Source organism: Dicentrarchus labrax, unplaced genomic scaffold, assembly GCF_905237075.1.
Source record: "Dicentrarchus labrax unplaced genomic scaffold, dlabrax2021, whole genome shotgun sequence".
In the NCBI taxonomy this organism is placed as follows: Eukaryota; Metazoa; Chordata; class Actinopteri; family Moronidae; genus Dicentrarchus; species Dicentrarchus labrax.
In genome coordinates, this window is record NW_026136712.1 from 23,307,195 (window position 1) to 23,330,754 (window position 23,560).

The 23,560-nt window shown below is 40.8% G+C and overlaps 1 protein-coding gene across 2 annotated transcripts in view; it reads left to right on the top strand.

The window, feature by feature from the left end:
• The window catches only part of LOC127372972 (glutamate receptor ionotropic, delta-1-like), a 79,033-nt gene that overhangs the window by 20,127 nt on the left and 35,346 nt on the right, over window positions 1-23,560 (top strand). For both annotated transcript variants that reach the window (XM_051416968.1, XM_051416969.1), the window contains exons 5-9: window positions 12,935-13,036; window positions 16,468-16,590; window positions 17,330-17,404; window positions 17,556-17,898; window positions 21,027-21,165. In XM_051416968.1, coding sequence (XP_051272928.1) covers window positions 12,935-13,036; window positions 16,468-16,590; window positions 17,330-17,404; window positions 17,556-17,898; window positions 21,027-21,165 — 782 coding nt within the window. The remainder of the gene's footprint in view (window positions 1-12,934; window positions 13,037-16,467; window positions 16,591-17,329; window positions 17,405-17,555; window positions 17,899-21,026; window positions 21,166-23,560) is intronic.

Below are 23,560 nucleotides of genomic sequence, written 5' to 3' on the forward strand. Positions count from 1 at the left end.
TTATCCATCCAAATGTATCGCAAATTTTAACTGAATTTCAAGTTATTCTGCAAAAGGAAATGCGAATGAATGCTTGTTTCGGTGGATTATGTAATTATTGGGGATGGTTGATGTTGCGTTACACAGCAAACTCGGGGCTCCAGTTTCAGTGACTGTGTTGTTCTTGGTTGATGATGGAGCGAAATGGACCAGACATCTGCTCTGAAAACAAAATTAATTACAAGAGAAAAATGAGACCATCTGTCCTGAAATTCTGCTCTGAGCTCAATAACTGCGTCCACCTGTTTTGTCTGATCTGTCCGATTCTGGAGGATTACCTGAGCCAGAAAACTTAAACAGCGAGCTCCCTGTTTATCTCGGATCGACTTATTTCTCCAGGCAGTCTAAATCTGTTTGGGGAAGAGAAAGATGAGGCTGGCGTGAGGAAAGTTTTATGGAGTTATAGAGTTTCTGATGTGCAGGTAGATGTTGTCTGCCTGGCGGTGAGATATCAGCTACTCGCTCTCATCACACACACACTCGATTCATTTTCCCCCTACAGTGTTGGTGTTATCCAAATCTCCATCTCCATCTTTCTGTGCTGTCCATGCCTCTCCTCTCTCCTCCCAGGGCCATTTCTCAAAGCAAATTTTCCCCACAGACGAAACACCACTCCCCCTCCCACCTCCAGATCAGACCTGATAGAGATTGAAATGTCATTTCCCTCTTTCCCTGGAAACTTGTGCCGCCGCGCCCTGGTCCTTCAGACCTCCCCCGTGTGTTATCCCATCTATCTGTCCTCACTTTTCTCATCTCATTGACTTTTGATGTGTCTTCGCAGCAATTTGTTGTCGGTAAATCACCCTCCCACAAAACACTGGAAAAAAAAAAAACCTGTTTTTTTCCATCTTCTTCGATTGGCGGCAGCGACTGAACGTGTGTCAGAAGACATTATGCTCTCGCCCACTATCCTCAGAGGGAGTGTCGGCGAGTTGCTGTTTTTAATCAGACAGAGGACGGCCACTGGGATGACTACAGCAGACAGATAACCTCTCCAACTTCTAATAGGGCCCTGATTTAGCTCCAGTGGTTTTCAAACAAGGGTCTGAGGACTCTCCGGGGTCTTGCAGGGAGCTCTTAACAGGTCACTCAGCAAAATGAGCAAAGTTAAGAACTATTTAATTATGATAATAATAAGCCAATGGGACCATTTGTGATCAGCTCAATTTTCCATCAGTGCCTTTTTGTTGTTGGTGTCGATACAAGGAAAGATAATTAAACCTGCTCCAAGCTCAGCAGTTGATGGAAAAACTGTACATAGGGTACTATATAGGGACTTGTCTTGGACTTATTGGTATTTGCACTCGGACTTGGCCACTGGTCTCTCCAAATATATATATAAAGAGTCCAGAAATATCAGATTTTCTTTTGACGTAACTTCCTCCTTCAAGACAAAGCCATTGATGAATCGCGCTTGTTCAGAAAACAGGTATTAGCTTAAATAAAATACTTCTGGAATGGGCATTGGCATTGCCTTGTAACTATGGTTACCAATCAAGGTCACCTGCAGTCATATGCCTGGCTGCCTTGTTGTAAATATGTCAATGGGTATGACCAATAAAATGCAAGAATGTTTTGGAAATCGTTCGTAATTAATGATTTCATACATCCTTCGGAGCGGAGCGTGTCTTCTCATGCTGTTAGTAAAATAACTATCACTGCCAACTCAGCTCACTAACATCAGCCCGGCGCTACCCTGCCTGAACATATTATGTTTTCCCTGATAATGCTACACTGTGACTGACTACACATGTCCTACAGTGTGTTTACAGACATATGAATCAATAATACAGGTTTGCTAACGTATTGTATTGTACATTGGAGCCATGTTGTTAAAAGGTACATTTATGAGACCATGAACAGTGTTCGTGTGGACATTATAATGACTCTGTTATTACAGATTATATATTACTCTTTTTTTTAAATGGCACTTCAGAATCCCATTTATGCTTTGTGTAATATATCATAACACAGATTTCGGCTGTTTTAATGAAAGTGAATGACAGCATCATTCTTGTTCACATCCTTTGTCACTCTGCTCTGACCAGGCTGCCATTTTCCCATCTTAAGTCTGTCTGTCTCGTCTTTGTCCCCGTCGACCCTTTTCTCTCTCCATCAGTTTCTTCTCTCCCACAGAAGAGCTAGAGAGGTTTGCAATTATTTTGTTGAGGATAGAAATTACCCACCCATTTGTCCATAATGGGGAATGCATTGTTACCGGCCCTTCTGAAATGAATCCATTAGAAATGTTGGAGAACAAAAATGAGCCTCAGACGGTACTAATTTCAAATCCCTGAGGTAATTTGGAGTCGTTAACAACAATTTGTGCCTTTGAAAACTCCGCGCTTGCTAATTTCTGTGAATAATGCATGGAACAAGATAGATATTTTTCTCCCTTTTCATTTTTTCCCAAAGCCATAAAGATGAAGTCTCTCTCTTTTTTTTTTTTTTGCTTTTAGGCGTGGGTAGTGATGAATGACCACTGAGCTCTTGGACGTCCCATAAAGAGACACAAAATGAGGCTTGGTGATAATTGCAGGACTGAAAATGAAAAAGCTGTAATGAAACAGAATTATGAAAAACAGATGTAATGTTTGGAATTCAGGGGGGACTGGATATAAAACCATCCCCTCTTTCCTTCAGTAATGGCCATTTTCTGTTATTTGTGCATCTCAAAGAAACGAAGATATGTCAGAGAATATGGTTCATAAATGTTGATTCAAACACAAAGTGCCATACATGTACTCTATCAAAGGTCTATCCTAGGGTTGATCCAGTATTCAGCTGAAATGAGTATCTACAGAGTAAAATGTGTCAATATCAGTTTTCTAATAATCAATAAATATAGCAACTTTTGGTTTATCCAACCTATTTCGAGTACTGATACGGATACTCAGGGACTCATCCCTAATATATCCTCAACCAAGAAAGATAGTTGATTGTGGAGTCTCATTCCCAGGTCCTCAAATTTCGATGCTAGGAATAAGACTCAACCAACCCAAAGCGTCTTTTACCAAGTCAATATTTTGAGAACATTTCTCATCATAATGACTTACAGAATCTTATTTCGGTCACATTGGCGGAAATGGGCTTCTGTAAAAACGAGTCATGTTTTCAGAGCTTTGGCGTCGACCTGGTACCGAAGTATCGGTTCTTGTGACCTCTCTACTTACGCCTCCACAAACTTTCCCCTCGCTGGCTCGAAGTTATCCATGTGTACTTGTTGTCATTTCAGAATATTGTATAAATAAGCATTGTGTGGTGAAGCCGTTCATGAGAGTTAACGTCCCGAACTGAATTCAAATGATGGAAAAACATATTTTTTATAAAGTTTCGTAATCCAGTGAAGGTTGAATGTGAAGCGCGACTCCGTTGAGTCCCTGCAGCAGTGCTAATTATCTAAAGCCCACGGATCATCTTTTAGATGAACAAAAAAGGTAGAAATCAAAAGCTGCAAAACACACACGCACACACACGCACATGTGCACTAATTGCCATTCATATTGGTGTGTTTTTCTTTGAAAAGGCCCCGGAGAGCGTAGCTTTGTGTAGATTAGAAGCATCAAAGAGGTTTCATAACTGTAAAACGCATCAGAGAATATCCTGTGAAAAGAGTGTAAAACAACAGAGAGTTAAAATCCTGCTCATTGTGTGTGTGTGTTTGTGGGTTGTTGAACATGTATGTATGTGACCTTACAGTGTGTCCTTGCAGCAAATATGTGTTTACCTCAGCAGAATCACTCCATGCCCATGCACTCTGGTTGTAAATGTGTGTTCATCATGCTTTTGATCACAGAAAATCAATTTAAACAACACGTCCTCATATCTAAAATACAGTTTGGTTTGGCGTAGGCACCAAAAATACTTTAGATCATGTGTCTGTTAAAATAAGTAGAACTTAAAGGACAAGTGTGTAGGATTTTGTGGCATCTAGTGGTGAAGTTGCAGATTCCAATTAACTGAATAAATACCGCACCCCTTCGAAGCATGTACAAGAAATTATCGTGGCTGTGAAACTGTCAAAAAACGTGAAAGGTCCCATCTAGAGCCAGCTATCTGTCACGTTGCCTCACCAGCAGATCACAGCATAGAAAATGTCCTCCATTTTTCCATCTTTTTAATTCAGTTCGGGACGTTAACTCTCATGAATGCCTATTTATATAGTACACATGGGTGGCTTCGAGCTAGCGAGGATGGAGCTACATTTGTGAAGGGATGTAAAACACAACGATTTGCTACTTTCATGTGATTATACACTAATAAAAACATACCTATGAATATTATAAAACATTTCTGACAATAGATCCTCCTGAATGCAGTCCATTTAACATTCATGAGTTCTCTGGAAGTTCCTTGGCAATTGTGTGTCCTACACTGTACAATGATAGATATTAAAAACATGTTTAATGTAGCATAAAAAGTGAACAGAGGGATGAGCTCTACCTACAGAAACTTCATTACAGTCACCACCCATGCTGTCTGATTGACAGGTGATCACGGTAACGTATATACTGCAGTGAAGAGACGAGGGCTCAGCGCTGTAACGCACACCCTCCAAGCTCATTTTAAATCACCAATCAAAGGGAAGAGGGAGAGGGAGGAGGAGGTGAAGGTGTGGAAATAAAAAAAGAAGTCTGTCAGGGAGTGGAGGCGGGGAGCGGCGGGGGGTGAGAAACGGTGGCAAACACTGGCATTTCGCTCTGCTGTCCACGGGAGAGTGAGTTACAGAAATACAGCCAGCATAGCCTTTTGGATGACAGGCGCAAAAAAAAGGGGAAAAAAGAGGCCTGACATTTGAGGAAAAGGGAGGACAGGAATAATGCATGAGCAGCGGCGCTGCGAGCGAGGTAGAGATTTATCCGCCATGTTTGACCTCCGCTGGGAGGAGAGCAGGACGTAAAGACAGAAGCTGGATGTGAAACCAGCACGGAGAGGACCTACAGATCAGATCCATGCTGACAGACTTTATTAGATGATTCTTGAATTTGTAGTGATTTGATTTAAGTTTAACATCATCAGGTAGTCTCTTTTAAATGGAAACATTTTATTCAGAGACTGAAAACATAACTAAAAGTCACTGAGTGTGAACGTAGAACCGATGCTGCAGCCTGATGACCTCTGACAACCCTATTTCCTCTGCCATCAGAACAGCAGATATATTTGGAGGGAGAATGTCTCTGCATATATTTTCATACTGCACATATCCACAAAATGGTCCAGATTTCAGGTTTTTAGCCATGCTAGCAGCACGTGCAGATATCTACTCAATTAGAAGTACAGATACTTGTCTAGAAAAAGACTGGTACAATTTGAAGTTCTAATTATTTACTGCAGTAAAAGTGAAAAAAATACAGGTTCTGAAAGTAAAAGTTTAAAATTGTATTTGTATAGCGCCAAATCGGTATTAGTTATCGCAGGTGGCTTTTCAAATAGAGCAGTTCTAGACCATAATAAAATTATTTACAGAAAACCAACAGTTCCCACCACAAGCAAGCACTTGGCAACGGTGGGAAGGAAAAACTTGTAATACTAATAATGGTCATTGATCATTTCTCTCGAATGCATTAAAACTAAAGTAACAAACCTGTTGTCTCTAGAAAGTACAGATATTTGTGTAAAAATGTAGCAAGTAATCAGAAAAATGTGCCTGAAAAAACTACTTAGGTACAGTAACAAGTATATGTACTTCATTACTTCCCACTCCTGAGTATGGCCGTACAGATTTGGTCCACACGTAAATATCTCAATAATGATTGCATGGATTTTACGGCTATCAGTGGTGCCCAGGGGATGAATCCAAATAATTACGGCGAGCCTATGATGTTTCCTCTGGCGCACTGGTTCTCAAACTATGTTTCATGTACTGTTGTAACAAAAAGTCCCAAACTGTCTGGACAGTTAACTAAACACACTTTTAAAGTACCTATTGGAGTCAAAAATACTCTGAAGAATGCTGCAGAATGTGATGTGAAAGAGTTTATTGGGTCAACACAGCAATAATAGTTTACTTTCTGCTCACAAAACACTTTCTTATATACTGAATTGGAGGCCCTCCTTTGCTGAGCCTCCACCTACTTTCTAAAAGAAAACCTTAAAAGGTTTGGAAATAAGCATGTAATCTCTTGGACAGTTTTCGCCCTAGTGGCCCAAATATAAACCGAATCTAGTGGAGTCTATTTTTGACATGGCCTCAGTCCTGGCAGGTTGCCATACGTTATATAATATTTTGCCTCCTAATGCGCCCTGCACTGGCCTCTAGTGAGCCTCCTAACCCTGACAAACCTTCCAGCAACCTGCACAGACCACTAATAAAGCTCTTGCTAGTTCGCTTTGACCTTGTTTTCTCCAGCCTGAACTTTATTTTTAAAAAGAACATAGAAGTGGTCTGGTTATTCATAACAAAATGTCAATAGATTTACTTGTCCTTCTAACATTTATGTCATTTCAGTTTCGCAATCAGAGATATTTGTTGAATATAAAATAAATTAACTACAAAATGTTAAATGAAAATGCTGAAACTAGAGGTTGTTGAAATGTAAATGAAAAATAAGTTTTGAATTAATCCTGTTATATTTTGTTTCAATATAATTCATGCAGGCAGCTCATGTAAACATCCATGATTAGTTACAAGCTCAAATGTGATAGCACAGGGTTAGAGGAAAACAGTAGTAAACTCACTACAGTCAAATCAGACGTTGACTGACCACCTGCCTGTAATGTACATGCATCATTAAAAAAGGAGGAATTAAACTAAGGAATATGTGTCAATACTAGGCTTTATGGTGAATGACGTTTGTGAGAAAGTGTTGTCCTGTATTGTTAAGAAAACTCCTGGAAAGTGTCCTGGAACGTGATTTCTTAAAGAGTGGAAACCCTGAACGTTCAGTATTATATTCACATTTGAATTGAATGAAACGCATTGTCAGCTATCATCTCGCCGCTCTCTGGGCGGCTCAGTTGATGTGAGGTATCTTCCACTATGCAGAGGATTGTGGGTCAGAATAGCCATAAAAGCATGTTGGTGCAAGCAGATGCAGTAGGACATCCTGGTATTTCTGGCATACAACTTGTGCCATACTATGTATTGGGACATACTAAATCTTCCTCTGGTAAACTAAACAGTATGGTAGTATGCGTGTTGGAACCCGACCTCCTCCTTGCGACTCCTACTTGGTACACAAACAAAATATTTCATTGATTAGAACATTGTGTTGTGTCTTTTTGCATTAATATATTCTAATTCTTTGATTCCTGCATCTCTGTGTGCACTCTTGTGTTGCTCTGAATGTTTTTTTCAGAACATTTATCCCTCCTAAAGAGAGTCGACTTTCATGCCAGCTTCAAAGAGCTTCATGGTAGGCGCTAAACCTCTACTAAGCTCCTAGCTCTTGTCAGATAATAGAACAGGACATCCTGTGCACCGAAGACCAGGAGAAAGAGAAGAATGCTGCACAGTAATGAAGTTCCCAGTGGAAACGCATTCACATCCAGAGCACTCACCGAACAGGAGCATTGCAACAATGAAGAATGGGATGAATTGTAGAAGATAGAGTTCACAACCCAGTTCTTGCATGGTAGGACACGTATTTACAGAGGCTGCAGAGACGTCAGGGGAATGAAAAGCAGTGTCTGAATCAAGTAGATCAAGCTGCAGTAAGAAAGAAATCTGTGGACAATTCACATTCTGTCCTCTTTAAAGCATCTGGAAGTTAAAGTGGTATAGTGATAGTAACCAGTTGGTTGAGATGGAGGACACTGATCTTCTATCTTTAACCAATATTTGTGTGCTTATAAACCAAATGAGTAACTTGTAAACCCAATGTCATTTCAGCAAGTGCCCAGAGAAACATTTGATTACGCTCAAATTGGAGCAAAGGAGGAAGCCAGGTGATGTTGTAGAGGTTAACATTGGGTTTTTTGTTTGTTGTATTGTAAGTTAGACCACAACGGTTCCCTGGCTTTACCCTGGTGGCAATTACTGTAGCAGTGACAAAGAAGCTTCATCAACGTCTCCACTTCCTTCCAGTGTGCAAAAATGAAGCCAACATATTCCAGATATCCCAGCTGCCAATTTGTGACCCCAGTTTAGGAACCACTGGTCCTATAGGAAATGTAACTGATGAAAATGCAAACAAGGAAAACATAACCTGAGACAGGGACGTGACAGCGTCTGTTCAGTTTGAGCAGGTTTATTTTTGACAATATGTGCAGGGTTTGCCAAGTATTGTCACTTGTACGCACATGAAGGATGAATTATGCAGTTTAAGACCAGGAAAGCCTGTTACAAAAAAAAATGTATGTAACTGAATTACAGAAACATCAATTAGGAGAAGGATCAATATAGAACTGTCAGAATCCATCTCGTTTATTTTGTGTATGACTTCCCTCAGTAATACAGCACAATTAGGTTTGTGGAGCCCTTTCAACAAATCTGCTGATTAAAAGTTCAAATAGAGCGAGGGGCCTAAACGCAGATGAATCAGATAAAAAGGAACAGCAGATGTGTTGCTTTGTGTAATATGCTGATCCTGTAAAGAAACACCAAACGTCCCTCAGCATATTCTCAGATCGTATCACATATTTTTTGTTGTCTCCTCTTCCTCTCATTACCGGCTGCGCTCGCAGCATAGGGCAACATGGCTGCCGTAAGTCAGCGAAATGAGCCGCCGTTAGAAAGACTGGCAACTCTCCCGGGACTGTCTGGCATTTTGGAAAATCTATTTCTCCTATTAAGAATCTAATAATTGTCAGGAATAATAGGTGGTCTGTTCACAGTGATGTGAAGCTCGGCCTCCGCGTGTCGAACAGAATGTCTTGATTGTTTCTTTACAGGGAAGTTTAGTTGTTCAGTTGCTGTAAAAAGTGATTCAAACTGACAAACTCTTCACTGAGCTGTTTCCTGTCCAACATCAGGACGTCTTGGTTCAAATTGCTGTGAGCTGGAATGAGCTAGAAACCTCAAACCTGGACCAATCATCACAAAACTCTCAGGAGTTGTCCTCATAAGAACCTGATACATACCCTGAAAGTTTCATTCATATCGACCACACAAATCAGATTATGAATCAGGAATTATTTGTCCAATTCTTACAAACGTGTGGGATCTGTTTCATGACACTGTTGAACCATGTGTGTAAAACTTTTTTGAAAACGATTTGCACTTGCGGCTATATTTTTATTTTACTTCTACAACAGTCTTAGATTTTGTTATTCATTAACAGCTTGGTCGGGGACAGTGAAGGCATCTTGAAAGCTATAAAGTCCCATTTCTGCCCCCCAGACAGCAGAAAGCCACTGACACCACTGTCACTCTGAAGCCTCATTACAGAACCAGAGGGAACCCACAAAAGGCTCATCACTGTTGGGAAGAACAGTTTCAGTGTTTCTACGCGATCTTCTTCTTTTTCTCTTTTTTTGGTCGATTCCATCGGCCATTCTGACGGTTCAACAGTTCAAGTGAGACAGAAGAAAGACTGGAGAAGGAGCTAATTTATCTGTGTGTGTGTGTGTGTGTGTGTGTTAATGAGGAACACCCCCACTATCTCACACACACAAAGAGAAAGGAGAGATTGAGATCATCTAAAGGACAGCAGTGCTGAGAATAGCTCCCTGATTATTAAACAAGCGCTCTCTCTTTCTTTCCCTTTCTGTCCTTCTCCGCCTCCTTCCTCTCATCTCCATTTACCCTCCTTCTCGCTGCGTCTCCATCATCCTCTGCTCGCTCAATGCCTCCTCCTTTATTCTCTGCTTGCTTTTTCTTGTCCTGTTTCTCTCATCTTCAGCTCATGTTGTCCTGTTTGTTTGTTTGTTTGTTTGTTTGGAGGGCCTGCGGAGAGGGTACGTTGTACAGATATAAAGACCTTTGGGACAAATTTGTGATTTTGTGCAACATGGATTACTTGACTAAATCTTTCCTTATGTCTATCAAGGTATATTCTAGCCACATTAGCTGTTTCCATCAATGTATTGTGATGTACATTTCGAAGTATCAAGTCAGAAAAGGTTGATTGCCATGAGCTGGAATGAGCTAGAAACTAAAACCCCTGGATAATTAGTGCCAACAACTGCTTATCTCAGAAACCAGCTCCTAATAATCGCATAACAGTAGCATTCATTCTCATTTTCTTTTGCTAAATTTCTCAAAATTTTGTTTACATTTCTGATACATTTGGATGGAAACACAGCTAGTGGTATAAAAAGCAGCAATATCAGGATGCCACGTCATGACACTGTCCAATTGGCCACCACAAATATTGATTAAAACTCCAGAAAAGCTACATCCAATGAGTCAAATGTGTGTGTTGGCCTGTGTGTGTGTTGGTCCAACATTTTAGTCTGAAGTGAAATATCTCAGCAACTATTTAATGAATTACAGCAACATTTGGCTCAGATATTCACGTTCACCAGAGGATGAATCCTAATCACTTTGGTGACATCCTGACTTCTCTTTTAGCTCCACTAACAAGCTCCACACATACAAGATTTGGTGGCCTGTCACGGCTAGTATGAGCAAAGGCAACTGGGGGAGGAGGCAGATGCACTCCGATAATTTGTTATTAACGGGTAATGGAGACTGTGAGGCATCTTTAGTTTCAGCTTATCGTTAGTGACGTCAGAAGCTCTGGTATTGGATGTTTCTGGCTGAAATGCATCTTGGGAGAAGCAGTTCTATCCTTCAGTTGTTATGTCCCCAACCGTTTTAATCAAAGAACCAGATCTTTTCTAACAAGCATCTTTTACGCTTTTAAATCCAAAACCTGAAACAACAGAGAGGTATAGCACCAGTCCTGTATTCTTCTAGTCTGTCAACAACTTTACTGCCTCAACCTCTTATTAACACTTTACAAATTATATTATATTTTCTACAGTGTCACATCAGGACTGATGGATTGACTGAAGACTCAACTTTTTTGTCACACATACAAGGATACACAGTACAACATATAGTTTGCATATAACCCATAAACACTAGGAGTAGTACCCTGCCCCAGCTGGGAATCAAACCCAGGACCTACTTACTGTAAAGCAGTGCTAACCACTGATCACTACAAGCAAATCTAGCAATTATGGTTGAAGTTATGTTTGCCACCAGAGTTTAATACTCCTCTGTGTTCTATCTAACACATCATTAGCAGAGCAATTTGTTTCAGGCGTGTTAGAGATGTATTATTGTATGACCCTGGCTGGCTGTTTACAGCTCTGCACACTGTATGACAATACGCAGGCAGCGTGTTAAGCTTAACAATGCTAATTAAGACATCCTGTCATAGATTACAGAGCATGTTCACATTAACTGTCAGCTAAAAAGAATCGGAGCGTGGTTGATCACGCTGATTTATTAGCGTTCTCTAATGTGAAAGTGACCCGTTTTTATTATACTGATTCTTTTCTTCTTTTCACGTTAATGCATGAAACTGTCCATAAACCGATTAGTTTAATTACGGCAGGCAAGACAACCATAGAGTCCATATTCATACGAGGAGGAGGCTTCATGTGCTGTTGAGTTTTTCTAATGAGGAATGAAGCGCTCAACGTGTGTGAACAGTTAACTGATACTGTGTGGATTAATGGTGCACAGAGACGTGCGTGAGTGTGAAGCCTGTTCAACCATCACCATCCCTCCTTATCAATAAACTGTGTGTGTTTCCACGGTGACTGGGATTTATCAAAATCACACACACACACACACACACACACACAGAAGCAGGCAGGAATGCATTCACAGTGCTATTATGCAACGTGTGCGTAGAAGCAGGAGCTCTAACAGCATAAAGGGCCTCAAACAACCAGCCAAAAAGTCAAGGTGAAAACTGCAGCCTGTTAGTTTAATGAGCTTCAGTCCCTTTTGGTATTGACACAAATGTTTTAGTAGCATAAGAATCAAAATCTGTAAAGGCTGGCATCAAATATCTGGTCAGGTTGAAGCCCAGTCTCACACCAAAGTGTGTGATAGACCCGCCAAGCAGTGGTCAGCAACCTTTTCTATCAGGAGAGCCATTTTTGAGCCTTATAATGCTAATTTCTTGCCACAGATCAGCACCAGTAAGCCAGCAGCATTGGTGGTGAAAGCATACAAACCTGTCCAAGCTCTGTTTTCAGACTTTTCTTTTTTTGGATTTGGAGTCCATAGCTAGCCTAGCTAGGGAGACTCAAGACTTGTGACGTCATGTATCATTACAAAAGACCATTTCTGCTTGTAAAAAAATAGTCCTGATGAGTTAAAATGATAAATGTAAATTATAAGACGATTGTAAGATAGTAAGTCAGAATGATAAGAGAAGTCACAAATAAAAGAAAACAACCCGTTTTGTTTCCCATATTTATAAAAGGTAGATTTTGGTTCTCTAATCTCAAAATGGAAATCCATTGGGTTCAATGTGCACTGACACAGGCTCTCTAACACACATGAAATCTTTCTGGATAAAGCAAATTAAGTTAATTTCCCAGAGAGGGATGTTCGAGGCTTTGAGAGGGTTGTTGGAGAAGACAGTATTTTTCGGACCTAATTAGGTCAGGTTGGTGTTGTGTGTGGCTGAAAATGCGATGAATGGAAACATGCTGGAGTGGGTTGTTGGCATGTTGCATAGATGTCTCTTAATTATTTTTTTCCTACCGCGTTCGCTGTGCTTGTCTCTTTGTCGCCGTCTAATTTGCAGCAGCGAACTCTAGCACATGAAATCCAATGAGACGAGAGAATAAATTGTAAAATTGCAGCCTGTGAGACACGTAGCATTTGCTTAATTGACGGGTGCTCTGCCTGTTGTGTTCGCCCCTCTTTGTTCTCTCTGAGGACCTTTGGCAGCAAACAAATGAAATCATTCAAACTTGTGTCACTGATGCCTCCGTCTGCACTGTTTAATGTTACGCTCTGTCTTCCTTTTGTCTTTTTCTGCAGCTCGCCACGTGGGACTCAATCCACGGACTGAACGGCAGTCTGAAGGAGAGTCGGATAGAGAACGGCATGCAGGGAGTAACGGTCAAAGTGGTCACATTACTGGTAGGTGACATCTGTCAAAGTAGATATTATACTGTGTTTAATCATATTTTAAACATTTAGCCGCCAGAGAGACATATCCTGACAGTAAAACAACCAATAACACAAGTAACTCACAAATATACAGCACTTATGATCAGTTTCACACACAGACAGAATTTGATTTAAAATTATAAATGTGTAATATTAAATTAATAACGCATGCAAACTGCATCTCATCAGAGGGCCACTTCAAGTACTACAAGAAAGTGAAATGTACAAGAAATATACAAAGAGAAAAATCTCTGTTGTTCGCACCCTAACAACAAATAAAGGCCCAAAAACCAGCTCTCTTGTCGACCCTTAGCACATGCACCGTTGACCTTTGCCATTATTTTTTGTCAAACTAATTTAATTTTTTACTTGTCCAAAATCCGTATAGAGAGGAGGTCGGGTTGGATTGATGGGTCAAAAACACTCAGACTTTCGCCCAGGAGTTTGCTATTGTGGTGTCCCGTGTGAGACCAAAATTCTACAGGTTATCTCAGGACACTGTTCAGATAGAGCAGGTCTAGACCGAACTCCTTATAACATTATTTACAGAGACCCAACAGTACCACCATGAACAAGCACTTGGCAATGGGGGCAAGGAAAAACTGCCTGTTAAGAGGCGGAAACCTAGGACAGACCCTTCGGCTCTAGGTGGGTGGTCGTCTGCCCCGACCAGCATTAAAATACTTAACATTAGCATGCTAACATTCAATAATATTCATTGCACTGTTGTTAGCGTGCTAACTTTAGCATTCAGTTAAAAAATATATCGGTGCAGCTGAAAGTCTGACAATGCAGAACTTAACCTGACAAGCTGTAGTTGGTTCCTTCTGTGTCAAATACGATCAGTCAAGTCGATAATTCCCCCATTAATACCTTGAGTTTGTGCACATTCACCAACAAACTGAAATCCACAAAACTTCAAAAGTGTTTGAAATGAATAGAGAAGAGAGAATAAATTGTGTGATGTTTACTTCACTTAACCACAAGTTAAATTCTTGATGAAATAATCCAAATGCTGCACAGCACAAAATCCTCAGAAAAGTCCCTCAGTCGAAAAACTGCTTTGTGCAGCTCACTGTGCTCCCGTGAGTTCTTATTATTCGTGGCACTTCGTCTGCTTTAATTCCTCTCACTTACTCATGTTCCTCCACCCAAAACTTTTACCCTCAACACTTTTTTTTTTTGTTTCGAGAGGGCATCGATCCAGCACCTTGGCTTAAGCCGCGCCTCCGGACACTGTGATTAGTTTAAGAGATACAAACAGCCGAGCATTTTTCGCCCCTGATCCCACAGCAGCAATGGCAGCTACTGCTATAGCTTCCTCCTGTGCTGGCGCAGCACCATGGAGACGCAGGTCTAACCAAGCGAGACTAATACCTTCACCCTGCGGTTGATCCCCTGCAGCTGCAACACTTCCAGCTCTGAGTGCTGCCAGCTACCAACACTGGCACAAAAACTGTAACTACCACACCCCACCTGTGCAGGTTCTCTGCACCCTGAATTAGCATTATCAATAAACCTGATCATATGGACAGGCAGTGAATATTGTTCTTTTGAAAAATACAAATTTACAAAAATCAACTCTGAACGCTGCTGAGAAAAACCCTCTTTGTTACTTTGACTTCTTGCATAAAAAAATAACTCTTTGAATGAACTTAATGACATCATTTAAAGTATTTCCACATATTACACACAATTATGTTGGTCGAACTTAATTTACTTGAGTTGTTCAACTTACTAAATTTGGATTTGACTTTAATTGGTAGGGATAAGTGAGTACACCATTATCTGTACCCATTCAACCAACTAAATTATCTATATTCATACTAGGAATGGGTGGAGCTTGAATTCGAAGTTTTTAATGTTTTTCATGACGAGAATGATTAACAGAAGAAGTTTTATTTATGAAAGTTGCTATACCAGTATTTACAAGTACGGATATTGGCACATTTTACTTGTTTACTACATTATCTGTACCAGATACTTGTTTCAGCCCAATACTCGGCTCAGCCCTATTCATTGGGTTGGTCCAACTAATTCTACAGTGGTAACATTACACTAGTAAATGATCCAACTAAAGTAAGTTACGTTGACCCAACAGAATTACTTAATCCTGAAAAAAAAGCCATTCATTCACATGGAAATACGTTCCATGATTTTATAAGGTAAATTCAAAGATGAACTTTTGAGTGTAACAACAAACTGAGCAGAGGAACAACACAAAGAAGTCAGAATGCGTTTTGAAATGATTTGTTCTTGTTGGCTCAATGTGTTGATTTAATTCATCTGAATGTTCTTTGAGGCATATCCAGCAAACATGAAGCAATCGTTTTAATAAACAAAAACACAATTGAGGGATTTATTACTTACATAATTCTAATTTGCTGATCAAGGTTGTTTTTTTGTGTACTTATTCTTATCTAATACTAAGTGCACAAACATCACTGTCTCCATTTAAAAGTGAGAAATAAATAACCTGGAATGTATTTGTTTTTGTTCATTATAAATGTCAAAAGACAAAATATTTTGCATTACAACCCAGATACACAATATAAAGCTGATGTAATGAGCAAAAGCAAAGCAATTTGTTCTTCAGCTGGAACTTAAATTAATCGATTACAACCAGGTGCACTGAGGTCAGATACCAAACATACAAATTAAATACATAAAAGAATATATCAAAACAAGCTTTCTATCAACTCATAATTTAATCATAATATCACTCAAATAATAATTTCACCTGGCTGGTCCTTGTTCATTGTTATAGAAAGGATCCCTACAGAGATAGACCTTTAGTTTAACCAAACAGCCATAATATCAAATTCACTCTCCACCAGACTCCAGATCATCTTAACTTCATTCATAGCGGACAGAAACTTCATAAAACTCACCAAAACTGTATTAGTCATTCCAACAATCACCAACTCTGGATTGGTTTAATCCTTAATTTACAGACATAGATGATAAAAAACGCAGTTTCAGTCGATTTACTCAGCTGAAAACAAACCACAGAGACGCTGCGATAACAACACAGGCGTTACTACACATATCTTTACAACACAAATACTTATTTGCTATTAAATTAATGTTTCAAATCATATAAGCTTTAAGATAGAGTTTAGTATTTGCATCTTGAGGACTATATTGAGTATAAACCCTCCAAATACTTTAATCAGTTATCTTTATTTGTGTCCTTTTCACTGTTGTTGCAGCTCATTCCCTGGTTTCTGCTCAGAAGCTGAAAAAAGTGAATCACTCTCTTTATTTTTCTGTGGTTTTTAGTTGAAGCTGCAGTTTGTTGAACACGCTGTCTGTTGTTGTTTGTCAAGCTCTGTTTTTCTTCAGCACTGAGGCTTTTATCCTCTCTAACACCCCACCTCTCTCTCTCTCTCTCTCTGCAGGAGGATCCCTTTGTCATGGTGGCAGAGAACATCCTGGGGCAGCCGAAGAGATATAAAGGCTTCTCCATCGACGTCCTGGACGCCCTCGCCAAGATCCTGGGCTTCAAATATGAGATCTACCAGGTGGGCCAAGGTTTAGTTCAGGAGTAATTACATGTCACAAACTTAAGAAGAAAGACTTAATAAGGGTGCACATCCATCCTGCTTTAGATGGAACGAGCTTGGATAGATCACACTTCTGTTTGGTTTCTGTTGGTCAGCATCAGAGAGACTTTGTTAAAATGGTTTCTCGCTGTTTTCACTAACACAAAGATGCAAAACAACAATTTTCTTCTATTACTTTTGTTATATCATAGCTTTGCACGTTGCTGAACTACTTTCCTTTCTAACGATGCTGCAGCGATTCTTTGCTGGTTCTGTGAAGACTTTGTATGAGATTGGTCTTAAAAAGTCCTGTGTGTGTTAATTGGGTGAATTGTGGTGCTACATCTGAAATTTAAAGAGACATTTCATCATCATCCATCGGCAACACTGTCATGTTTAAAATAACGGTCTATCTACTATCTATTCACGGTAAAATGGTAAACTCTGAAATACTAATAAGAATACCTGAAAATACCTAGAAAAAGGACTTTCTGTCACTGCAAGCTTCATCTGCACAACATCACATAATGCATTGAGGTCTTAAGGCCTTTTGAAGCCTGAGTACTGGATGAATAACTACAGCTTTCATTTTATTTTCCTCCGGAGGTTCTGTCTCTGAAATATGGACTTTAGGATTTTGGTTTAAGGCTGTTTTTCTTGGTTGAAATGAGGCTCTGAACTGGTGGCATAAACTAAACTTTATTACTTTTTCCTCCAGGTGGCAGACAGTAAATATGGATCGCAACTTCCCAACGGCTCATGGAACGGCATGATTGGTGATCTCATTAACAAGGTAAAGCTAGAACATACTGTGATCTTCAAGTAAATACGGAACCCGACTGTTTAGGCTAGTAACATTTGACTTGTCTGGCCCCCATACACTCTCAGAACATACTTCACTGGCTAACAATTCACCTCCACCTGTCTGCCTCTGCTTCCTCCAGAGAGCCGACCTGGCTGTGTCTGCCATCACCATCACACCAGAGCGGGAAAACGTGGTTGACTTCAGCAAGCGCTACCTGGACTACAGCGTCGGCATCCTGCTGCGGAAACCTGAAGAAAAGATCAACATTTTCTCTCTGTTTGCGCCTTTCGACCTCGCCGTCTGGGCCTGCATCGCTGCGGCAATCCCCGTGGTGGGAGTGCTCATCTTCCTGCTCAACCGGCTGCAAGCGCTGCGCTCCTCCTCTACCCAGAATGCACCGCCGGGCCAGCCCACCAATGGCATGGGGTCGGGCACTCTGCACAGCGCCATCTGGATTGTGTACGGAGCGTTTGTGCATCAAGGTGAGAGAAACGAGGAGTGTAAGTGGGTTCACGCTGGTAACATCTGTGTTTACCCTACTGTTTCATGCCAAAATGGCTGCTGTGAAAAAGGTCTGTTTGTTCTGTTGGAGAAAGAGTATGTACTGTAACTGGAGGGTTGCAGGTTTAAGTCTAAATAGTCATAAACGAATATTATAACACTATCAGACGTGTTAATTCATCCACAAATTCACCCAAATGTGGTTCTTTTTAATCTTTTATTCACCGTTTGCTACAAAATTCCAGCATGTCTGGTCTTTATTGGTCTCCACAACAAATGCCACCACTTCATGTTTTTGTATTGGATCAGTTGACTCTTTTGAGCCTCTTTTAACTAATTTTACTGAATACTGGATTTACATTTATCAGATGGAAACAAATGCAAACAGAAATTAATGATCATGTTGCTCTTTGTTTGCTGGATTGATTTTCATTTCATACACACAAAGTTCCCAACCCTCATTGGGTTTAAAAGTCACCAAAAAATATATAGTTGCTGTGATCAAACATTTGATTTCATTACAAAATTATTTTGCTCCCTTCTTGAAGAAAAAGTTTTTCATAATCATCAAGCCAAAAGAAATCCTCCCTTATGAACTAGTAGACAGGACAGCAAAACAAAAAGTGAACCTCATTCTCAGCTTCACCAAAATCACACAACAAACAGTCTGTCCCCCTATGGAGGGGCATCAAACCTAAAGGTTCCTGAACACAACTGTGCAAAAAGGGGTCTTTGTCTTTTGTTTTGTCTTTGCTGGATGTGTAAATAAGTGTTTGCTGACACGTTGGTCATGTTGTTGTGGAGTTTGTCAGCTTTGGTTTGTCCGTTCTGGGCTACTGTAGACTGTAGTGTAGGGCTGACTCTGTAGAAGAAGAGCTGCTCCCTCTGTAGATAAAGATCCTGTCTAAATTTTACACAGTGGACCTTAAAGTTTCCTGATTAAACGTGAACTTGCAGCTCTGTCCTGTCCATCACCGTTCACAGGTTTGATTCCTGTGTCTCATTACATTGTTGGGACACTGAGCTGGTCTCCTGCTCACCAACTGGGAATCCCCCTGGATACAAACATCATCTGAAAGCCAAATGAAAGACTGCGCGACTCCGTTCCAAAAATTCTCACAGTGTTAGCGGCTCAGCTGTTTGGCTGAAATCAATCACGCAGCGGAAGGAAGATTATCTGCCTTGTAAAGACGGATTTCAGTTTGATTTCGGGTTGTTTTCATTTAGAGCTGTTGCACAGATTACACGGCAACAGAAGAGGGAAACAATAATCACTGGAGGATTTGTACTGTCTGAAATATTTAGCAGAGAAGCAGATATAAGAGCATAAAACTTTAAAGTGCTTAAATGAATTAGGAGGCTTAGATTACAGAGCTCCAGGAAATGTCCCTGAGATATAATGAAGCTTTCTGTGTGTGTTTTTGTGAGTCAGTGTCAATCAAGGTTTACATTACATTACATATCAGGATTAAATAGAATGGTTCAGAGAGTCAGTGATGGCCAGTTCAGCAGCTCAAACACACACATTTCTACTCATGACTTAATATAGTCCCTAAAACTCAACCCCAACCTGATCCTAAAACTTATTTCCAGCTACAGCACCTCAATGAGAACCTCAAACAGACCTCCCATTCTAAAAATATCACTCTCCAGACAGCGCCCCTTCACTCTTTCACAATGTCCTTTAAAAATGTCCTGACTTTTTGAAAATGTCATCAACAATTTGCCGTAAACATTCAACGGAATATCTTGGAGGACAACGGCAGCGAAGGCAACTTGACTCTGGCTGAGAGAAATGTTCTCTGGAAAGTGTCAAAGAATTTCTTAATTTTAGACTTTTGTCAAAATGTCTTCATTTACCAGGAATGTACGCTCACCTTCCAGTTCTCTCTACAAAAACTTCTGAATTGCCCCGATTTGTTTTTTACAGGGTGGTAATGGTAAATGGACCTGTACTTGTATAGCGCCTTTCTAGTCTTCCGACCACTCAAAGTGCTTTTACACTACGTGCCACATTCACCCTTTCACACACATTCACTCAGTGATGGCAAAGTCCATTGAACAGAAACTAACATTCATACACACTTATGATGCACAACATCGGGAGCAATTTGGGGTTCAGTATCTTGCTCAAGGATACTTTGAACCCACAACCTTCCGATTAAGGAACGACCCACTCTGCCTCTGAGCCACAGCCGCCCTTGGGTGCAGGGTGCCATTTTCCAAAATTGTTCCCATTCCGAAAATGTCCTAATTTTCAAAATACTATCTCCAATAAATATCTATACATTGTCATATTTCCCTCTAAAATGTCTTCCTGTAGGACCTCACAATGTGCTCACCTTTCACAAACATTGTCCTTCCAGAAGGTTCTTGCTCCACAAAAAGTTCTTATTTTTCTTGACTTACTTTTTAAAAAAATTCAATTTTTTTCCCCATTCTACTTCATGGAAATGTCCTTACTCTCCAATTAATGTCCTCTCTCCTCTAAATATTTTTACATTGTCTCATTGCCCTCTAAAGTGTCCTCCTGTAGGAAAATCACACCATTAACAGCAGATTGCTGGACAGATCTCAGATACTGGAAGACGACGGTTGATGAAGACGTCTTGACTGCGGCTGATGTGAAATGTTCCCAACCTGTCCTCACTGTCGAGGTCTAAAACTTTAATGTGTCCTCACTTAGATGCTTGTCCACGTCCACAAACACACATGCATAAGCACACGTGGATCCACACACATCCTGACAAACACACACTTTCCCAGCAGAGGCACCCAGCTGCATCTATTATGGTCTGGCAGGTTGCCTGGGAAACCTTTTAGGTCTAACGGGTTGTGATTAGATGCAGCCGTGCAGCCGCTCTGCTCGCTGTGATGAAGCACCACTCTCACCTGCTGTTTCAATCAGGCGGCAGGTGGGCTCCCGGTCACCGAGAGCCCACCTGTAACTGAGAGGTCACAGGTCCGATCCCCTCAGCATGTGTCCATTAACACCTGTGTGATCTGAAACTGGATCATCAGCACGCTCCGGCTCTGAAAGCAGTTCGAAAACACTCGTAAATCCCTGAGATTTTGAGTAATGACCTGAATGTCCTGTGTGTGTGTGCAGGTGGGGACGGCGTGGTCGGCTCGGTGGCTCTAAGGATCGTCATGGGCAGCTGGTGGCTCTTCACGCTCATCGTGTGTTCGTCGTACACCGCCAACCTGGCAGCATACCTCACTGTGTCGCGCATGGACCACGCTATACGGTAGGACTTATACACACACACACACACACACACACACACACACACTCACTCACTCACTCACTCACTCACTCACTCACTCACTCACTCACTCACTCACTCACTCACTCACTCACACACACACACACACACACACACACACACTAACAGCTGACTGTTTGCTCCGAGGGATGTAAACATACACGGATACATTATTCAGATGTGAGCAGATAATGCGCTTTGACCAGACAACAACTGCATCTGAATGTCTGCAGCAGTGTTTGTTTTCCTCCGGTGCCACAAACTTCACTTCTTGTCAGACTCACAACTCTTGACGACTGCGGCGCCTGAACTGCACCAAAAAAGCACAACGCTGAACCCTGAACTAGCTGCTATTAGTTCGTTAGCTGTCTGTACCCGGACTGGGAGCTGGAAGGACAGGGGGAGTTTAAACACTACTAGTGTAGGAGGGAATACTGCTGGGGAGCGGGGCCTGAATTAGCCACAGAACCAGAGCAGGGCGGACTGACGGAGGCCGGCTGATTTCCAGTTGGCTCCGACCGGGACTCTGACTCTGGGGATGAAGACACAGCGGGTTCAGGCAGCGACAAGAGAGCCACAAATATTTCAACAAATATTTTAATTGATTTAATTTTTATGTATTTACATAAACTCAACCCTTCTTTACAAAAAAACAATATTTTCTAGCTGCTCTGAATGAAATGCAAAAACTGTATTTTTTGTGCTCTCAGTTCAAATATCAGATATTTTGCAGTGTTCACACAAAAGATGACAAATTAACTTCAAAAAATATTTTATTTGCTTTTAGAGGATTTCAAGATTTGAAGATCTGATATATCAGCTTGTTTCCAGAAGCAGAAATCAAACAGATGTTTAATTCTGACATAATTTTGAACGCTGATCTCTAAAGCACAAATATATTATATAAAATGATCTATCATAGAGGAGTAAGATGTGACACACACTGCTGTGAGGCAGCAGCTTTGTTAGGATCCGTGATGATCAGACAGTAAATAATCAGTGAGCTACTCCAGGGAGTTGTCGTCTGTAGCTCAGTCTTCATCAACTGGTGGTTCATTTAGTCTTTATGATGTCTGAGGTCAGCGTCACTCTGGGCACTGAAGGACAGCAGTGGAGTCCAGCAGAATAAAGTTTATGGTGTTCAGGTTTTTAGAGACTGCAGAGTACAGCTGTGACCCAACAGGAGGAGGTGATTTCTGTTTTTATCGATCCCTGTGGAGAAATCAGATCACTGTGGCTATAAATGGGATTTAGATATTTTTTGTTAATAAGCAGATAAACAGATTAAACAGTAGAATGAATGCACAGTTTGATGAAAGTAGAAGTTACTGAATATTTACTGTGGAGTCTGAACGTGTCCAACCATCTTCTGTGCTGCTGCTGACCATCGACTCATATACCATACCCTCTCTATCTCCCCCTGGTGGCTTACTGCAGTATGGCTCATGAGATGATGGTTTCTGTCATTTTACGTCGTTCTTATCCTATCATATCTGATGTTTGTTCAAGTGTTCCTTTTTATCATCAGTTTGGTTTTAATGAGTTATTTGAAGATATAAAAAGGGGGTTTCACGTCATGATTGACAGCTGAGTCCTGCTCGTCAATGACTCTGCCAGGCGTATGGGTGGGACCTCGATACCACGGCTCCGACCTTGATCACTACTGCACAGACTCTGGCTCTGAATGCCCCTTTCCAGGATATTTTGGCTTAATTTATGTGCAGTGGGGAAGGCGGAGAACATGAAGATTCCCATTGTTTTAATTCCTACGTTGTCCTGAAATTGTCTAGAATTTAGGATTTACAGAAGCCGAAGCTCTGAGACACCGACTGCACTTACTGTGGTTTTATCTTTTGTAGTCTTTTTACATTGTTTTTTTTAGACTGAACTTGTTCACCAGATAAAGCAGACATTTAAAAGTTAAATTTCAGTTATAACTAAATTTTGACCAAAATTGTAGTTACTGCAGTTTTCCTTTGTAGGGAAGAACTGGCAACCACAATAACCAGTTAGCACATAACCAAGTAACACATTTTTAGGACGACTCTCTACCTCTGTAAAATGTGAATTTATTAGTAGAGAACATGAGAAGCAGCTCCCTCCCAGTGAGACTCAACTCAACATGGCTGCCTCGCCACAGAAGCACAGCATTAATTACTCATTCAACCTCAGGAGCTCCTCGCACATTTGGCCAATTATTAATCTGAAGGAGGCAACTAAAAACATAGATCATCTCAAAATCAAAGCTTTGTGCATCGAGAGAAATGCTGCAAATCATCTGTAATTCAGCAAACCCAGCGGTGGATGCAGTGAAGAGGCAGAGCCGATCTCGTTGTACATTTAGAGGGTCGGCGGTTTAGCTAAAAAAAGCTCTCAG